Genomic DNA, 13,883 nt, shown 5'->3' with positions numbered 1-13,883 from the left:
TCCAATGGGATGACCTCATCCCTCTCTCTCCCTCTCTCCCTCCCTCTCTCTGTCTCTCTCTCACTCTCTGTCTCCCCCCCCCCGCCCCACCATCTCCACAAAGACACTCCTTGAATCGCTCGCACCAACAACACACAGACTCAGGCCCGGTTTCTCAGCTGTTGATCCAGTGAACCCTTATCCCATCGCCTCACACAGGCCTCTCCCGCCGGGCCAGGTCTGCTGGGCTGGTAGAGCATCCCTCCCCATAAACAGCCTCAAAGGGCTCCACAGGACCACGTTTAGCCTGGAACTAGTCCCCTGCAGCACCCCCTCATCCAAACCCCTTAAAGCCCCCTTACAACCGGGCAAGGAAAGGCTCTTGAACTCCTGGTAGGAAGGCTGGAGAGATCTTGAGGAGGAAGGGAGGGATAGAGGGCCGGTAGGATGGCTAGGAGTGGCCGGGAGAAAAGGACACAATAGCAGCGTTAACAATGACTCTTAGGGGTTGTCAAAACAAGGGGAGAATTCCTCCTGCGAAGGCAGAAAATAGGAAAAGGCTCATAAAACGCAGACGAATGAGCACCGGGGGTTTTGCAGCACGACATCTCAACAGAACAATACGCCGCACACGGCGAGTCAGAACCGGTGCCTGTCGCTTTAAGAGAAGGAATGGGAAAGAGCGGAGCAGCGCCGATAAACAGCTTTCTGCTGGGGAGAGGCCCAGAGCCTGCTGGCCACAGACCACAGACTCAGGCCTCCCCCTCACCGGAGGACTGAGGCCGCAGCTCCACTCTGGAAGGGGGAAGCCTTGGGCCTCGAGGCTCCCCTTGATTTGATCAAGACTCCACAGTATCACGGCTCAATAGATGCAACGCAATTACGATTACAAACAATTGCGTTACGCTGCGGTCGGAGTGATTTTTGGATAGAGCAAGAGATGGAGTAGCGGCTCGGTGCGGGAGAGTGGTGTCGGAGTGTCCCATCGGACAGGTTCTTGGTTTGAAACCCCACTGTCCGATGTCTACCGATAGGCATCCAAGAGCAACACGTCCCTACCCCCTACATTGCTCCTTGTACATGAAGCTGAAACTTCGCTGGGTGTCGCTAAAAACGTGGGTGTGCGTCCCAACAGGTCTGTCCCTCGCTTCTCCAACTCACTCTCTTGACAAATTGTTACCACTTCCTGCCCATCTAACCGCACACAAAAAGCCAACGAAAATATACTCGGTCGACTTGTAACCGGAAGGTTGCTAGTTCGAGCCCCGGCTCCTTCTTGCTGAGTTTCGAGGGTTTTGAGTGTTTGATTCCGCCGTCGGCGTGTGAATGTGTGAATGAATGGTTGGAAGTCGCTTTGGATAAAAGCGTCAATCCCCTAAATGTAAATGTATACGTTAAGAGGGGTCCGTGTCGGTGCGTTCCCCGGCGTCGTCGGCGTTGTTGGAAGGACGTCGTGCCGCCCCTGGTGAACCCGGGGTTCTCAGAGCGCCCGTCGTCAGACTGCACCGGGAGCAGCTGTCGGCCGCACTCTTGTTTTGGACTCGAGAAGTAGGGCACGACCGTCAGAGAGAGAGAGAGAGAGAGAGAGAGAGAGAGAGAGAGAGAGAGAGAGAGAGAGAGAGAGAGAGAGAGAGAGAGAGAGAGGGAGAGGGAGAGGGAGAGAGAGAGAGAGAGAGAGAGAGAGAGAGAGAGAGCACCGTCATCGCTCTTACTCCCTCTCTACCCTGAAGTGGGGGACCACCGCCGGTGTGTTCAGGGTTTCCTGGGGCTCCACGTCATCTTGGAGCCGCTTCAAGTTGAGCCAGCTCCAGTCGAAATCCAAACAAAAAACACTAAAAAGCTGAACACAAAGACCCTGGCCCGATCAACTTGGCCGTTGTTTCCAGCAAACTTCATCCCCTCGCCTCGCAGACTCCTGAGCCACATCAAGTCCGAGTTCTTTGTTCAGCCCTCCATCAAACTGCAAACCAAGGTCCCCACGTTTAAGTACTCAAGAACTCTGAATCCAAAAGAAAAACCCAGGGCCCAGTTCTCTCTCACCGTGGTACGGCTCTATGTTCTGTGTCCTGAGGCGACTGAAGGTCACATCCCATGCTATAAAAGGGATTAGTTTCAGAGGTTGAATCCCATTTGTTAAGGCTGCATGAATAGACCTTGACAAATGGGCTTGTTAAATGAAATAGAACGACCTTATTTGACCAATAGATACGAACATGTTTGCGTTTCTTTCCTATCTATTTGTCAATTAAGGTAGTTATTATGTCATTTAATAAAGAACCCGTGTTGCTTTCAGCCAAGGTTGCAATGACTGCGGTTGTGATGTAATGAAGCTAACGTTCTACTGGGACGAGTTTGACTAGAGTTCGTGTCACGGACTAACCGGGGCAGACCTCGGGGATACAGACCACCGCGTTGAAGAGGACCGCGGTCATCCAGACAGCATATGACTCAGCCCTGATCCACTAAGACATCTCAAAACACATCTCTCACTGAAAGAGAAAACTGTTCTCCACCCAGCCCTCATGAGGCTCCGACGAATGACTTCCAGGAACACACATACACAGGAAGTGACATCACACTCACCCCTGACCTCTGAATACTTGTGTCGAAAGAAACAATGGACGTCCCGAACCTCAAAGAAGGTTTGGTTTGTGAGAGCAGAGGATAGGGGTTGGAAAATGTACTGGGTGTTACACGTATGACTCTAGTATTCTGCCCTGGTTGGAACAAGGAATTAATGTCCTCTATTGTGGTGACAATAGGTGGTATATGAGACCATGTCCTCACTTCTGTATGTCTTTACTTTAGCATTTACTTTAGTGTCTATTTTTGCTTTCATCTGTACTTAGTTTTTTTACCGATCTTATCCTGTGTTTTCCACCTCTGCTGGGCTGTTGCAACAAAGGAATTTCCCCTCTGTGGGATTATTAAAGTTGTTATTAATAAAGTTATCTTCCCCGGTTAAATGTGTAAACTCATCTTTTCCCTCCGCCTTATCTTCCGTACCCACTAAGCCTGTGTTTCACCCCCCCCCCCCCCCCCCCCCCCCCCCCCCCCCAAAATCAGCGCCGGTGGTTCAGCCCTCATGGTTCAGCGTTCTGCTCATGAACCATGGAATGTGATTTCGCTGTTTCGAAGTCAGCTGTCGCACACAAACACGCGCGGCCACTAGACGGTAAAGTTCTGGCGTTCATCCGGCACCGTAGACTCAGCGACGAGAAAGCAGCGACAGTAGCGACACGCAAACCCTGGTCAGGCGATCCAGACGACGTCATCGTGCCGATGCAGAACTAATCATTGGACTGGTCGAACAGCTGCTGATGGAGGGGTGGAGGGGGGTTTACCGAATGAAGACAAACTGGGAAACGGAGAGAAAGGGGGCAGGATGGCCTTGTGGTGACATCGGGTTTTTCCACTCCCAGCCCGAAGGATACTGGGCTCCAGTCCCGATTTCCGAAGCCTGACATGCAGACCTGAATAGGCCCCGGACCCCTGACTGCTCCTCAGCGACGTCTGAAATCACTGTGAGGGGCTTTGGATAAAAGGATCGGCTGCATGCTAGGAAATAGAGTAGAAACTGTATTATTGTATACAAGCACAATTATATAACCGTGTGTGTGTGTGTGTGTGTGTGTGTGTGTGTGTGTGTGTGTGTGTGTGTGTGTGTGTGTGTGTGTGTGTGTGTGTGTGTGTGTGTGTGTGTGTGTATTCGTTTGTCTCTGTGTGTGTGCGTGTGCGTGTGCGTGTGTGTGTGTGTGTGTGTGTGTGTGTGTGTGTATGTGTGTGTATTCGTTTGTCTCTGTGTGTGTGTATGTGTGCGTGTGCGTTAGGGCTGAACGATTTTAAGAAAAAATTGAAATTGCGATTTTTCTGGTAGAGATTGCGGTTTCGATTTCAAACACGATTTATTTTCTTTAAATCAAGTTTCAGTATAAATTAATATAACCAATGAATTCCATTAAGGAAATGCAATAATGAAAACTGCTGGCAACAGATTTCAAATGCAAGACTGTTTATTCAAGTACCTAAGAAACAACAACCAAAAAAAGTCAAATAAAAAGGGAGCCCTCTTTCTTAAGTAAACTTGCTTCAATGGCTCATCAGCATCAAAATAATTGCACTTTTGTAAAATATAAAAAAATAAAATAAAATTAAAAATAAACGCAGCTTTGACGATCCCAAAATCGTAATGCTTGAGATCGCGATTTTCGGTCGAAAACGATAGATCGTTCAGCCCTAGTGTGCGTGTGCGTGTGCGTGTGCGCGTGTGTGTGTGTGTGTGTGTTTCTGAATATTGATGGGATCGGGATCGTTCCTGTAACAATGGGGTCTTGTAGGACAGGTTGGAGATCCAGAGATATACTGGAGGTCTCGCCGTCTGCTTATCGCAGCCCGAGAGCCGGCTGGGACTGGCTGACGCCCAGTCGCCGCACACGCCCCCATCTGCCCTCTAATATTAGAACATCTGGTCCTGTGACTAAGGTGCTGTGTGTGTGTGTGTGTGTGTGTGTGTGTGTGTGTGTGTGTGTGTGTGTGTGTGTGTGTGTGTATGTGTGTGTGTGTGTGTGTGTGTGTGTGTGTGTATGTGTGTGTGTGTGTGTGTGTGTGTGTGTGTGTGTGTGTGTGTGTGTGTTGAACAGTGTGTGTGTGTGTGTGTGTGTGTTGAACAGTGTGTGTGTGTGTGTGTGTGTGTGTGTGTGTGTGTGTGTGTGGCTGTTTGTGTGAGTGTGGGTCTGTGTGACGGTATGTGTGTGTGTGTGTGTGTGTGTGTGTGTGTGTTGAACAGTGTGTGTGTGTGTGTGTGTGTGTGTGTGTGTGTGTGTGTGTGTGTGTGGCTGTTGGTGTGAGTGTGGGTCTGTGTGACGGTATGTGTGTGTGTGTGTTGAAGGGTGGTTTTGTCTGTGTGTGCGTCTGTGTGTGCGTCTGTGTGTGTGTGTGTGTGTGTGTGTGTGTGTGTGGTGATAAAAAATAAAAGAAGGTTTAAAGCACACACACTCACAGTGACACAGACACACACATGTGCACACACACAAACAAACAAACAAACGCGGATCTCTTCAAAGTGGAGGAAGGAAGCCTACATCTGCCAGCGATTCCACGAAGGTCAAAACAACCAGTAAACAGAAGACACCCAGCCCATTCAAGATTCAAGATTCAAGATTCAAGAAAACTTTATTTATAGCTCCGGACACGTCCGCTGGACCGCATCAGAACCACAACAAACAGTCCATGAACAAGCTAAGCTAATAACAAGCTAAGAAGCTCAGGCTATTAGCCTCGGACAATAAGGACACACATGTTGTGATCATGGGCACGGTATTATACGACAATATACAACCATGGATTCCAACTAGCACACTGCCTAGTCAAACTGAGGTCACGGTGTTGAACTAACTGATGATTCATGGAAATAACTAATTTATTTTGTTGATATTTGACAAATTAAACCTGATATTGTTTTCCTTTCTGTTTCCTAGACCTGTGATCCCATCATGATAATCATGATGATCTTTAGAATGCGAATGCACTATGCGGCATAAAGACAATAACTCCATTGCCTGATTCACTAGTGTCTTTATTAAGTGCACACTGCACCACTTCCACTCTATAGATATTGTTTTTGCTAAGGTCTAATAAAGCACACAGGAGGTTCATTGTCTGAGAAGGCCTGCTGGGCTGAGGCCTTCCTGATGGGATTTAAATGGGATTCATCCTCTGCAGTTACATGAAACACAACCTGGGCCCCCCGGGGAGATTAAAGCAGCAAGGTTGCAGAAGAAGAAAGAGTGAGAGAGGGAGCAAGATGGAGAGAGAGAGAGAGAGAGAGAGAGAGAGAGAGAGAGAGAGAGAGAGAGATATATAGGGAGAGGGAGGGAGAGAGAGAGAGAGCGAGAGAGAGAGAGAGAGAGAGATAGGGAGGGAGGGAGGGAGGGGGAGAGAGAGAGAGAGAGAGAGAGATAGGGAGGGAGGGAGGGAGGGGGAGAGAGAGAGAGAGATAGCGAAAGAGCAATGGAGAGAGACAGCGAGAGGGAGAGAGAAAGTACGGAGTACCAGGAGGATGGTCTTAAAGACATGAAAGAATGTCTTCATCTCCCGCCATTAAACTCATGATTCAAGGTCAGAGCGTGAGGCAGAGAGGTCAAACAGACTGGAGCGGCCTCACACCGGCCCGCCTCCTACTTTGAAAAATATTCCAGCCTTTGAAGACTATTTAAACTAGTCAAAGTTGATACTCTCTTTCTAAATAATGAAGGAAAAGGAAAAAGGAAAAGTCCACATAATTGAATTCCTCGTCCACAACATTAGCTATGATGTACCATGAACCTAGGGTTTCTTTATTAATTCCACTCCCTTTGGTTCATTTGGTGCTTTACACCCCAGTCCTTTGTGCTGCAGACTGGTCGGTCTGGGGAACACGAGGTGACGAGGATGTTCCCACATTGAGCTCCAGCTCACAAGGCTCTCTGGGATTACAGCCCCAACCGGATTATAATCCTCTGCGCCCCATTCATGAATTCCCTGAGCTTTTCCCAAATGAGGATGGCGAGAGGAAACATGACTTCCTCTTCCTCCTCCTCCTCCTCCCTTTGGCTCCTCCCTCTCTGGGAAAGGAAGTAGCATTTCCTCTGCTTCCTGTGTGAGAGGTCAGCGCCACATATGTTACTTGTATCAGCCCGGCCAGTCGCTGACGTGGAGCGTGTTGTGTGTGTGGGTGTTTATTTGTGTGCTTGTTAGTGTGTGGTGTGTTTGTGTGTGTGCGTGGGAGTAGGTGTGTGTGTGTGTGTGTGTGTGTGTGTGTGTGTGTGTGTGTGTGTGTGTGTGTGTGTGCGGTGCGTCTATGTGTGTGCGTGGGAGTATGTGTGTGGTGTTTTTGTCATTGTCCATGGGAGTATGTTGATGTGTGTGCGTGTGTGTGTGTGTGTCTATGTGTATGAGTCTACGTGTATACTCTCTGCTAGAGGACACTCCTAGTCCTACTGTCGGACCCTATAATAATGACCTCACACTATGGAATGAGGTCATAAGACACACACACACACACACACACACACACACACACACACACACACACACACACACACACACACACACACACACACACACACACACACACACACACACACACACACACACACACACACACACACACCAGGCCAACCCCTTGGTGCCCCGTCAGTTTATGACGGAATGTGTTTGCTCATCCAGCTGCTAAGCAGGGCTGCTCTCGCCCACACCTGTGTTTAAAGGGCTAAGGGACCGTCAACCAAGTGCTAAGGGGCCGTCAACAATGTAAAGCATGTCTCATGACGACGAGCACAGACGGTCTCCGTTTCACACGTATACATTTTAAGTTAGAATTAATTGAATTAAGTCCCCGACTGAAGCTTATCAGCGGAAATCCACCTTATATCTGTTATCAAGTGGAGCTGTTTGGTCATATCTTGTGATCACTTGTGTGTTCATTTCAGCCATGGAGCTGTGTTAGAGGAGGACTCTCTGAGGCCAAACCCTGGCCTCATCATGAGGTCATTACACAACTCAGGAGGAGCGTTCTTCGTCTCTGAACGAGGGGAGTCAAACTGGCTAGGTTCTGGTTGTTCAAAAGATCACAAGACTATAGAGGATATAAACCCAACCGGTCACAGTGGAATCTCATCACCCTGGTCCATATAAATTGAAAAAATACCTTGTATAACAACAATGACGATGAATGGAACATTTCATATTTTTCTAATGGTTGTAGTTTAGCTTTATTTTTTTCTTAATTGGTCTGTTATAAAAGACCAATCATAACCCTTTAAGATTCTGACCTACAGAAGCTACGCCCACAACCGCCAATCAAACCCTGAATGACCCAATCACATCGCTTATCTCCCCCCTGTCCTGATATCAATAATCAAAAAGTACAATTTCAAGAGAGCGAGGAACACTCTGTATAACGTTCTGCGGCATAGTCGTCAAGGACCACACCATGGTTTCCATGGTGACAGAATATCAGCATCACGGTATATATGTGGACCATTGAGGTCTCAGAGCCAGGGAGAGACGAGGTAGACTCTTCTTACTGCAGGACGGGCAGACGCAGACAGAGCCTGTGTGACTAACGACACCGCAGACGCAACAAGAGAGAGGGAGAGAGAGAGAGAGAGAGAGAGAGAGAGAGAGAGAGAGAGAGAGGGAGGTTTAATGCTGGAGTCTCATGGCGACAAGTCTGAACGTGTGAGGGGGAATCCAGTGTGGACCCTCCTACCCCCCAGCCACTTGACTGGATTGTTCTAGAACACTTGGTGGTGGAAAGAAGACATGGGGCTACTACTATTGAGAACTCATCCAGAAGACATTCTCAACCAGAGCGATTTACAGTGATTCGGATCCAGGTCTGGTCAGACAAGGAGCAGCTTGGGCCAGGGGCATTTGGTTCAAGGTTGCCTACAGGTTGCACCGAGGAGATTGAGGTTTGAATGGAGAACATCTGGGAGTCAATCCCCCCACCACTCGTCCATGTTGTTCCTGATAACGTTCTTCCCGGAACGCTCTAAACAGAGCGTGGACGTCCTGGAACACTAGCGGCTGTTCCAGAACATTCTGCGGCCTCCAGTATTCGGTTGTGGTGGGGGTCGGCTCCCGACGTGCGTGGCAGGTTTCATAACGTGCTCGCCGTCACACACGCACACACACACACGCACACACACACACACACACACACACACACATACAGCCAGCAGATTGTCCACATCTGAACGCGCAGTTCTCCACCACCGATGTGGTGAGGGGCAGACAGAGACGCTTTGAACGTGTCTTGTCTTGGCCAGGCCTGGCTCGCTGCCACGTGCCCAAACTGCAAACTTGTGACTCTAAGACCCTACCACCGACCCAGTGCCTCACTTGGACCTCATGTACCTCATGTATTTCTACAACACTAACTAGACTGGACTACACTACACTACACAACACTAACTAGACTAGACTACACTACACTACTCTACACTACGCTAAACTACACTCTGTGGTTTATCGGTCTGATTTTCCATGCTGTGCGCTGCTGCCAGCCTCAAGCACTAAAACCCCACACTCCCCGAGGAATAAAATGTAAAATGTCTACTCAAGGCGAATTTGAAGTCTACTTTAAGGCGTGCTGGGTTGTGGTAGTACGTTGTGGTCTCTAAGCCAAGTAGAAAGGGAGCTGGATGAGGAGTGTAATGGTGGATCAAAGCAGCAGAGATGGGTCGGTGGGTGAGGGTAGGGGGGTGGTGTTAGTGGAGGAGGGGAATAGAGGCACTGGGAGGGTTTAGCTCACTGGGAACAAACAAGGAGTGTGTCTGCCATGCCCCAACCTGAATAAATCTGTCTGATATGAGATTAGGCGCTTTTGCTCTTTTGACACACAAACAGGCCCGCGGGGCGCTACAAAACAAACCAACCCTGTGGCTCTTCAGCAGAGAGCGACAGACTGGAGCCGGTCCAAGAGGAGGAGGAGAAGGAATGTTTCTGTTGATCTCAAACTCCTTTTTGGGTGTCTGTCCTTCCGGGCAGTCGTCACACAGACACAGGCACTGCCGTCTGAGCCGGGCCTGTTTCGGTAACAGGGAACAGCGAACCAAAACACAGACCCGCACCAATGTCTCCACTGCTATCTGCTCTGATCCCCGTCAACATCTACGCATTTCTTCTGCATGACTGCAGTCCAGGTTTCACAACTTTCGGTTTTATGGGGCAAAGAGCCGAAGGTGACTATTATTATTTCATCAGGTGCCGCAGCAGCACAACAACACAATTGTTATCACACCTTCGCACATATACACACTCACGCAAACACACACACACACACACACACACACACACACACACACACACACACACACACACACACTACCCAACAAAAACACAAGAAAAGGACAGGTCCACAAACACAAACACACACACACACACACACACACAGACACACACACACACACTGCCGTGGGGATTGAGGGGGTGGGGAGGAGGGAGGAGAATTCGCGGTTGAGAAGACCGGTAGTTCTGCTCTGCATTGATGAAGAGCTGCGGCAAGCAGCCTCCAGTGGTCCTCTCCCCTCCTCCCCCATCGAGAGGAGCAGAGACCAGGGGGAGACTGCTATAGAAGTCACCTTCTGACGACGACAACACGCGAGAAGAGACAATAAAGCACACATGTTTTTAATAGAAATCGGGTTTGTCACGTTGCGCGCCAATGGTCCTACCAACATGGCCGGATTCATCCCAGGACTTAGGGACAGCGGGTGGCTGTTGGTGGGGCTTAATGCATAGCTTTAGATCTCTCTCCCCCTCTCTCTCTCTCTCTCTCTCTCTCTCTCTCTCTCTCTCTCTCTCTCTCTCTCTCTCTCTCTCTCTCTCTCTCTCTCTCTCTGCGTGTTGTTGTTTGGCTGGGATATTTCTCAGAGACCTAGATGTGTGCTATAATAAACCCCGGCAGATCTCAGATTTCATGTGTGTATGCCGTGTTCGCCACAGCCTACTGACTAACACCTTGGCTCTCCCCCCATACGACAGAGAGGACCGCGGTAACGGAGAGCACCCTGGGACCCTGATATATCTTGTTCAGACCCCTGGCTAGGGACTAGAAGGACAGCGGTATGGACAGAGGACACCGGTTGTCATATTTCCAATACATACAAAAAAAAACGAACAAGCAGACGGTTTCTCTCGTTGGACGTCAGGCTTCATTCGTCAGCCTATAGGAGGACACAGCTGGCGCAAAGATGCCCAATCCAGATGCCACATAGCATACAGTATGATCGTATATCAATCAACATCCTACATCTCGGGGTAACATTGGGTCATTTACAGAACATATGATGTGTCGTTTCACAATGTTATGGAAGACACGTCAGCAGTGGATGTGTTGGATTCACAAGCCCAGTCTAATGTGACCCATCTGGGCTAAGATCGGCTGATACCAACACCATCCTCCTACCACCAGAGCCTCCAACCGCTGACCCGTTCAGCCTCCATCATCCCACTACTCACATTTCTCTGTCAGCTTCAGTTTCTCCTCGAAATCATTCCCGAGCTCCTTATAATCCATGTTTGTGTGTTCGGGCAGTTAGTCTCAGTCCCGTTCCCTCGCTGTCATTCCTCAGAGCCGACGCACAGGAGATGAAACTCCCGCTGCAGCAACACGCCCTCTGGAGATCCGACCGGGACCGGGGGAAAATGAGGTAAAAGATAAGAAAGATAGAAGTCCGGGGTTAGGAAAAAACAAAAAGGAGGCAGGCCAGATGAGATACGTGTCGTGGTGGTCAGCGGACACGGTGTCAAACGGCCTGTGAGCAGCCGGCCAGTGACTGAGGAGACGGAGAGTGGATCCAGACGGGGAGCAGGGAGGAATGTTGCCAGATTGGGCCAGAGTTTCCGCCCAATCTGGCTGCGGGCGCTGCAGCAAGGGTTAGGCGGGATATCTGGCACAATCTGGCAACACTGGCAGGGAGGGACATCCTCGCTGCGTCCGGACCGTGCCATCTTTTTGGGGAAAATTGGAGAAAAACGCAGCAACTCCACGAAAGTTTATAGTAGATACCGATTAAAGTGTGCACGTTTGGCGTCAAAGGCGTGTTCGTTTGGGTTTGGTTGTTATGGGGGGATGGTGATGTATTGTGCTAAAGACTGTTTGTAATAGGAGAATATGGTGATAGTGAATGGTAGAATCCGTCAGGGTCCTCAACTCTGGGCTACTTATGTAGTTGGCAGTAAAAGTTCGCCCTGCGGTCGTTACACATGTATACGCGTCGGCGTAATTACAAATGCAATTAACTTTGAATGGACAGTTCCCCTCATTTATTTATTTTAAAATTTGTGACTCTTTATATTGCCTTTGATATTGCCTACAGTCTCTTAAACCATAGTCACAGAGGAAAGACCCCCGGTATTAATTTGCTATTATAGGCAATTATATTTGATAATTATAAGGTATGATATGGTTGCATGTTGGTGATAACCATATGCATAAATAATAATCCAAAACAGTATATTATCGACCATTATCATTATATATTGGCCTATATATATATATATATATATATATATATATATATATATATATATATATATATATATATATATATATATATATATTGTCCACCAAATTAAACAACTTACAACTTAAGTTTGATAACACTGTGTTTGGAAACAGGTCACCATTGGCTCCAACCCCTGCAGTTACACAACAGAAGTGCTGCATGACTGTTGGGTTTCTGTGGAAATCGTTCATAATAAGGATAACTCGGTATTACTGAGTTTACGCAACACTTTGATTCACCACAATCCCTCCCATTCACCGCTCTTATCTACGAGCGGCCCGTTCTGATCGATAAAGACACTCATTGTGGTCGTTATGACGATATCAGAGCAATGATGACGCCACATGGAGAAACTGATCTGCCCCCTCCGGCTATGACCCTAGACTCTGACTACCCCTCCCACCCCCACGCCCTCCTCCCTCTCTCCCCCCCCCCCCCTACCTCTCCTCGGGCCATCTATTTATATTACCAACGATATGACTTTGCTTTCTGCAGAACTTAGGTCTTGAACATGAGAGGACAGCCCTTCTCTGCTTTGGTTCACATGCTAAGCATTCAACCATAGTTATTCATATTATTTAACGGTGTACATAAGAAAAATACGCAGGTTTGTAGATTTTGAATAATTGTACTTATTTTATTATGTGTATCATGTTACCAGTCTGAGAATTTCATACCATCATCGAAATTTTCATTCACTCATTTCATTTCGATTTTCATTTCACTGTATCCTTCAGTTGACAAATGAAAATCTGGAATCTTGAATCTAAATGTCAGTCTTTAATGCATCCATTACAAATAAAAGGCAGAACCAATGAACCACTGCACCCATGTAGCAGGGACCCCAGAGATAGCCTCTCTATCGACTACTGATCCTCAGCTCAAATCTGTTAAACATCCCCTTATACGTCTAACCCTACCAAGAACGAGCGACCCTTATTTTGAATTTCATTTCTCTCTTTAAGTGATTTTTGTCGTGCTACAGTTCTGGTTGTTGTATTTTCTGTTGACTATAACGACTAATGAATACTTCTTGGTCGTCTGCAGCCCAGTCAAACCACACACAGACTCCAGTCTGCATCCCTCTAATCTTAAGACAAAGAGCTACCTAAACACCACCTGCTTTGGGGGGGTACTGTCCCAACTCGTCTTCCCTCGCTGTCTGATCTCAGTGCTCAGAAGGCACCTCCGTTAAACCACAGAGGTATGCATCTGTAGACCCCCCCCCCCCCCCCCCCCCCCGCTGTCGACACCCCCACACCACAAGAATCCCAGTGCAACTACACCCAAAAGTCCCCCGTCAACGGTTGGTGGGAACAAGGCTAGCCTGCTTCTTGTTCTTCTGTGCTTCTGTGTAAAACCTTCCAACATTCTCGAACAAAAACCTCCCTACTTTTTGGGGGTTTTGGCTTTCATTTTGAGGGATTGACTCAAACGCAATTAAATCCACCTCTGAAATGTGAACTTCCATTTTATCCAAACTGCCGACGAGCCGAAACACTCTCTCACTCCCTGCTCTCTCCCGGTAAATGACCCAAATAAACAATGGCTTGTGATTTTCCAGGGTGCATCATTAGCAGAGGGTTGGTCTAAGCAGTCACACTCTTTATATATCCTCAGCTGCCACAGTGTGGGAGTGGAGCTGTGGCAGTTGCTGCCGCATGGAGCTCCAAGGAACTGCAGAGTAGGACTGAATGAACAGACCCAGCCACCACTGATCACTGAAGGGCAGAGGACGGCGGGCTCCACAGCACCTGAACCACCCACAGACGACCTGGTTTATGGTGGAGTGATGTTTACATTTTAGTGGGCAGAAGCGTGTCTCCTCGGATCTGTTGAGCACTAACG

General features: G+C 48.4%; 1 protein-coding gene across 1 annotated transcript in view; it reads right to left on the bottom strand.

Annotated features, from left to right (window-relative positions):
- LOC115536126 (MAP7 domain-containing protein 1) overlaps positions 1 to 11,334 on the bottom strand; it is a 43,531-nt gene extending 32,197 nt beyond the window's left edge. Inside the window, 1 exon segment of the mRNA XM_030347805.1 lies at positions 10,987 to 11,334. Coding sequence (XP_030203665.1) covers positions 10,987 to 11,044 — 58 coding nt within the window. The 5' untranslated portion in view covers positions 11,045 to 11,334.
- Between the last annotated feature and the right edge of the window lie 2,549 nt (positions 11,335 to 13,883).

This window comes from Gadus morhua, chromosome 22 (genome assembly GCF_902167405.1).
Source record: "Gadus morhua chromosome 22, gadMor3.0, whole genome shotgun sequence".
NCBI lineage: Eukaryota > Metazoa > Chordata > Actinopteri > Gadiformes > Gadidae > Gadus > Gadus morhua.
Note: the sequence above shows the minus strand (reverse complement) of the source record. Positions and strands in the feature narration are given on the sequence as shown.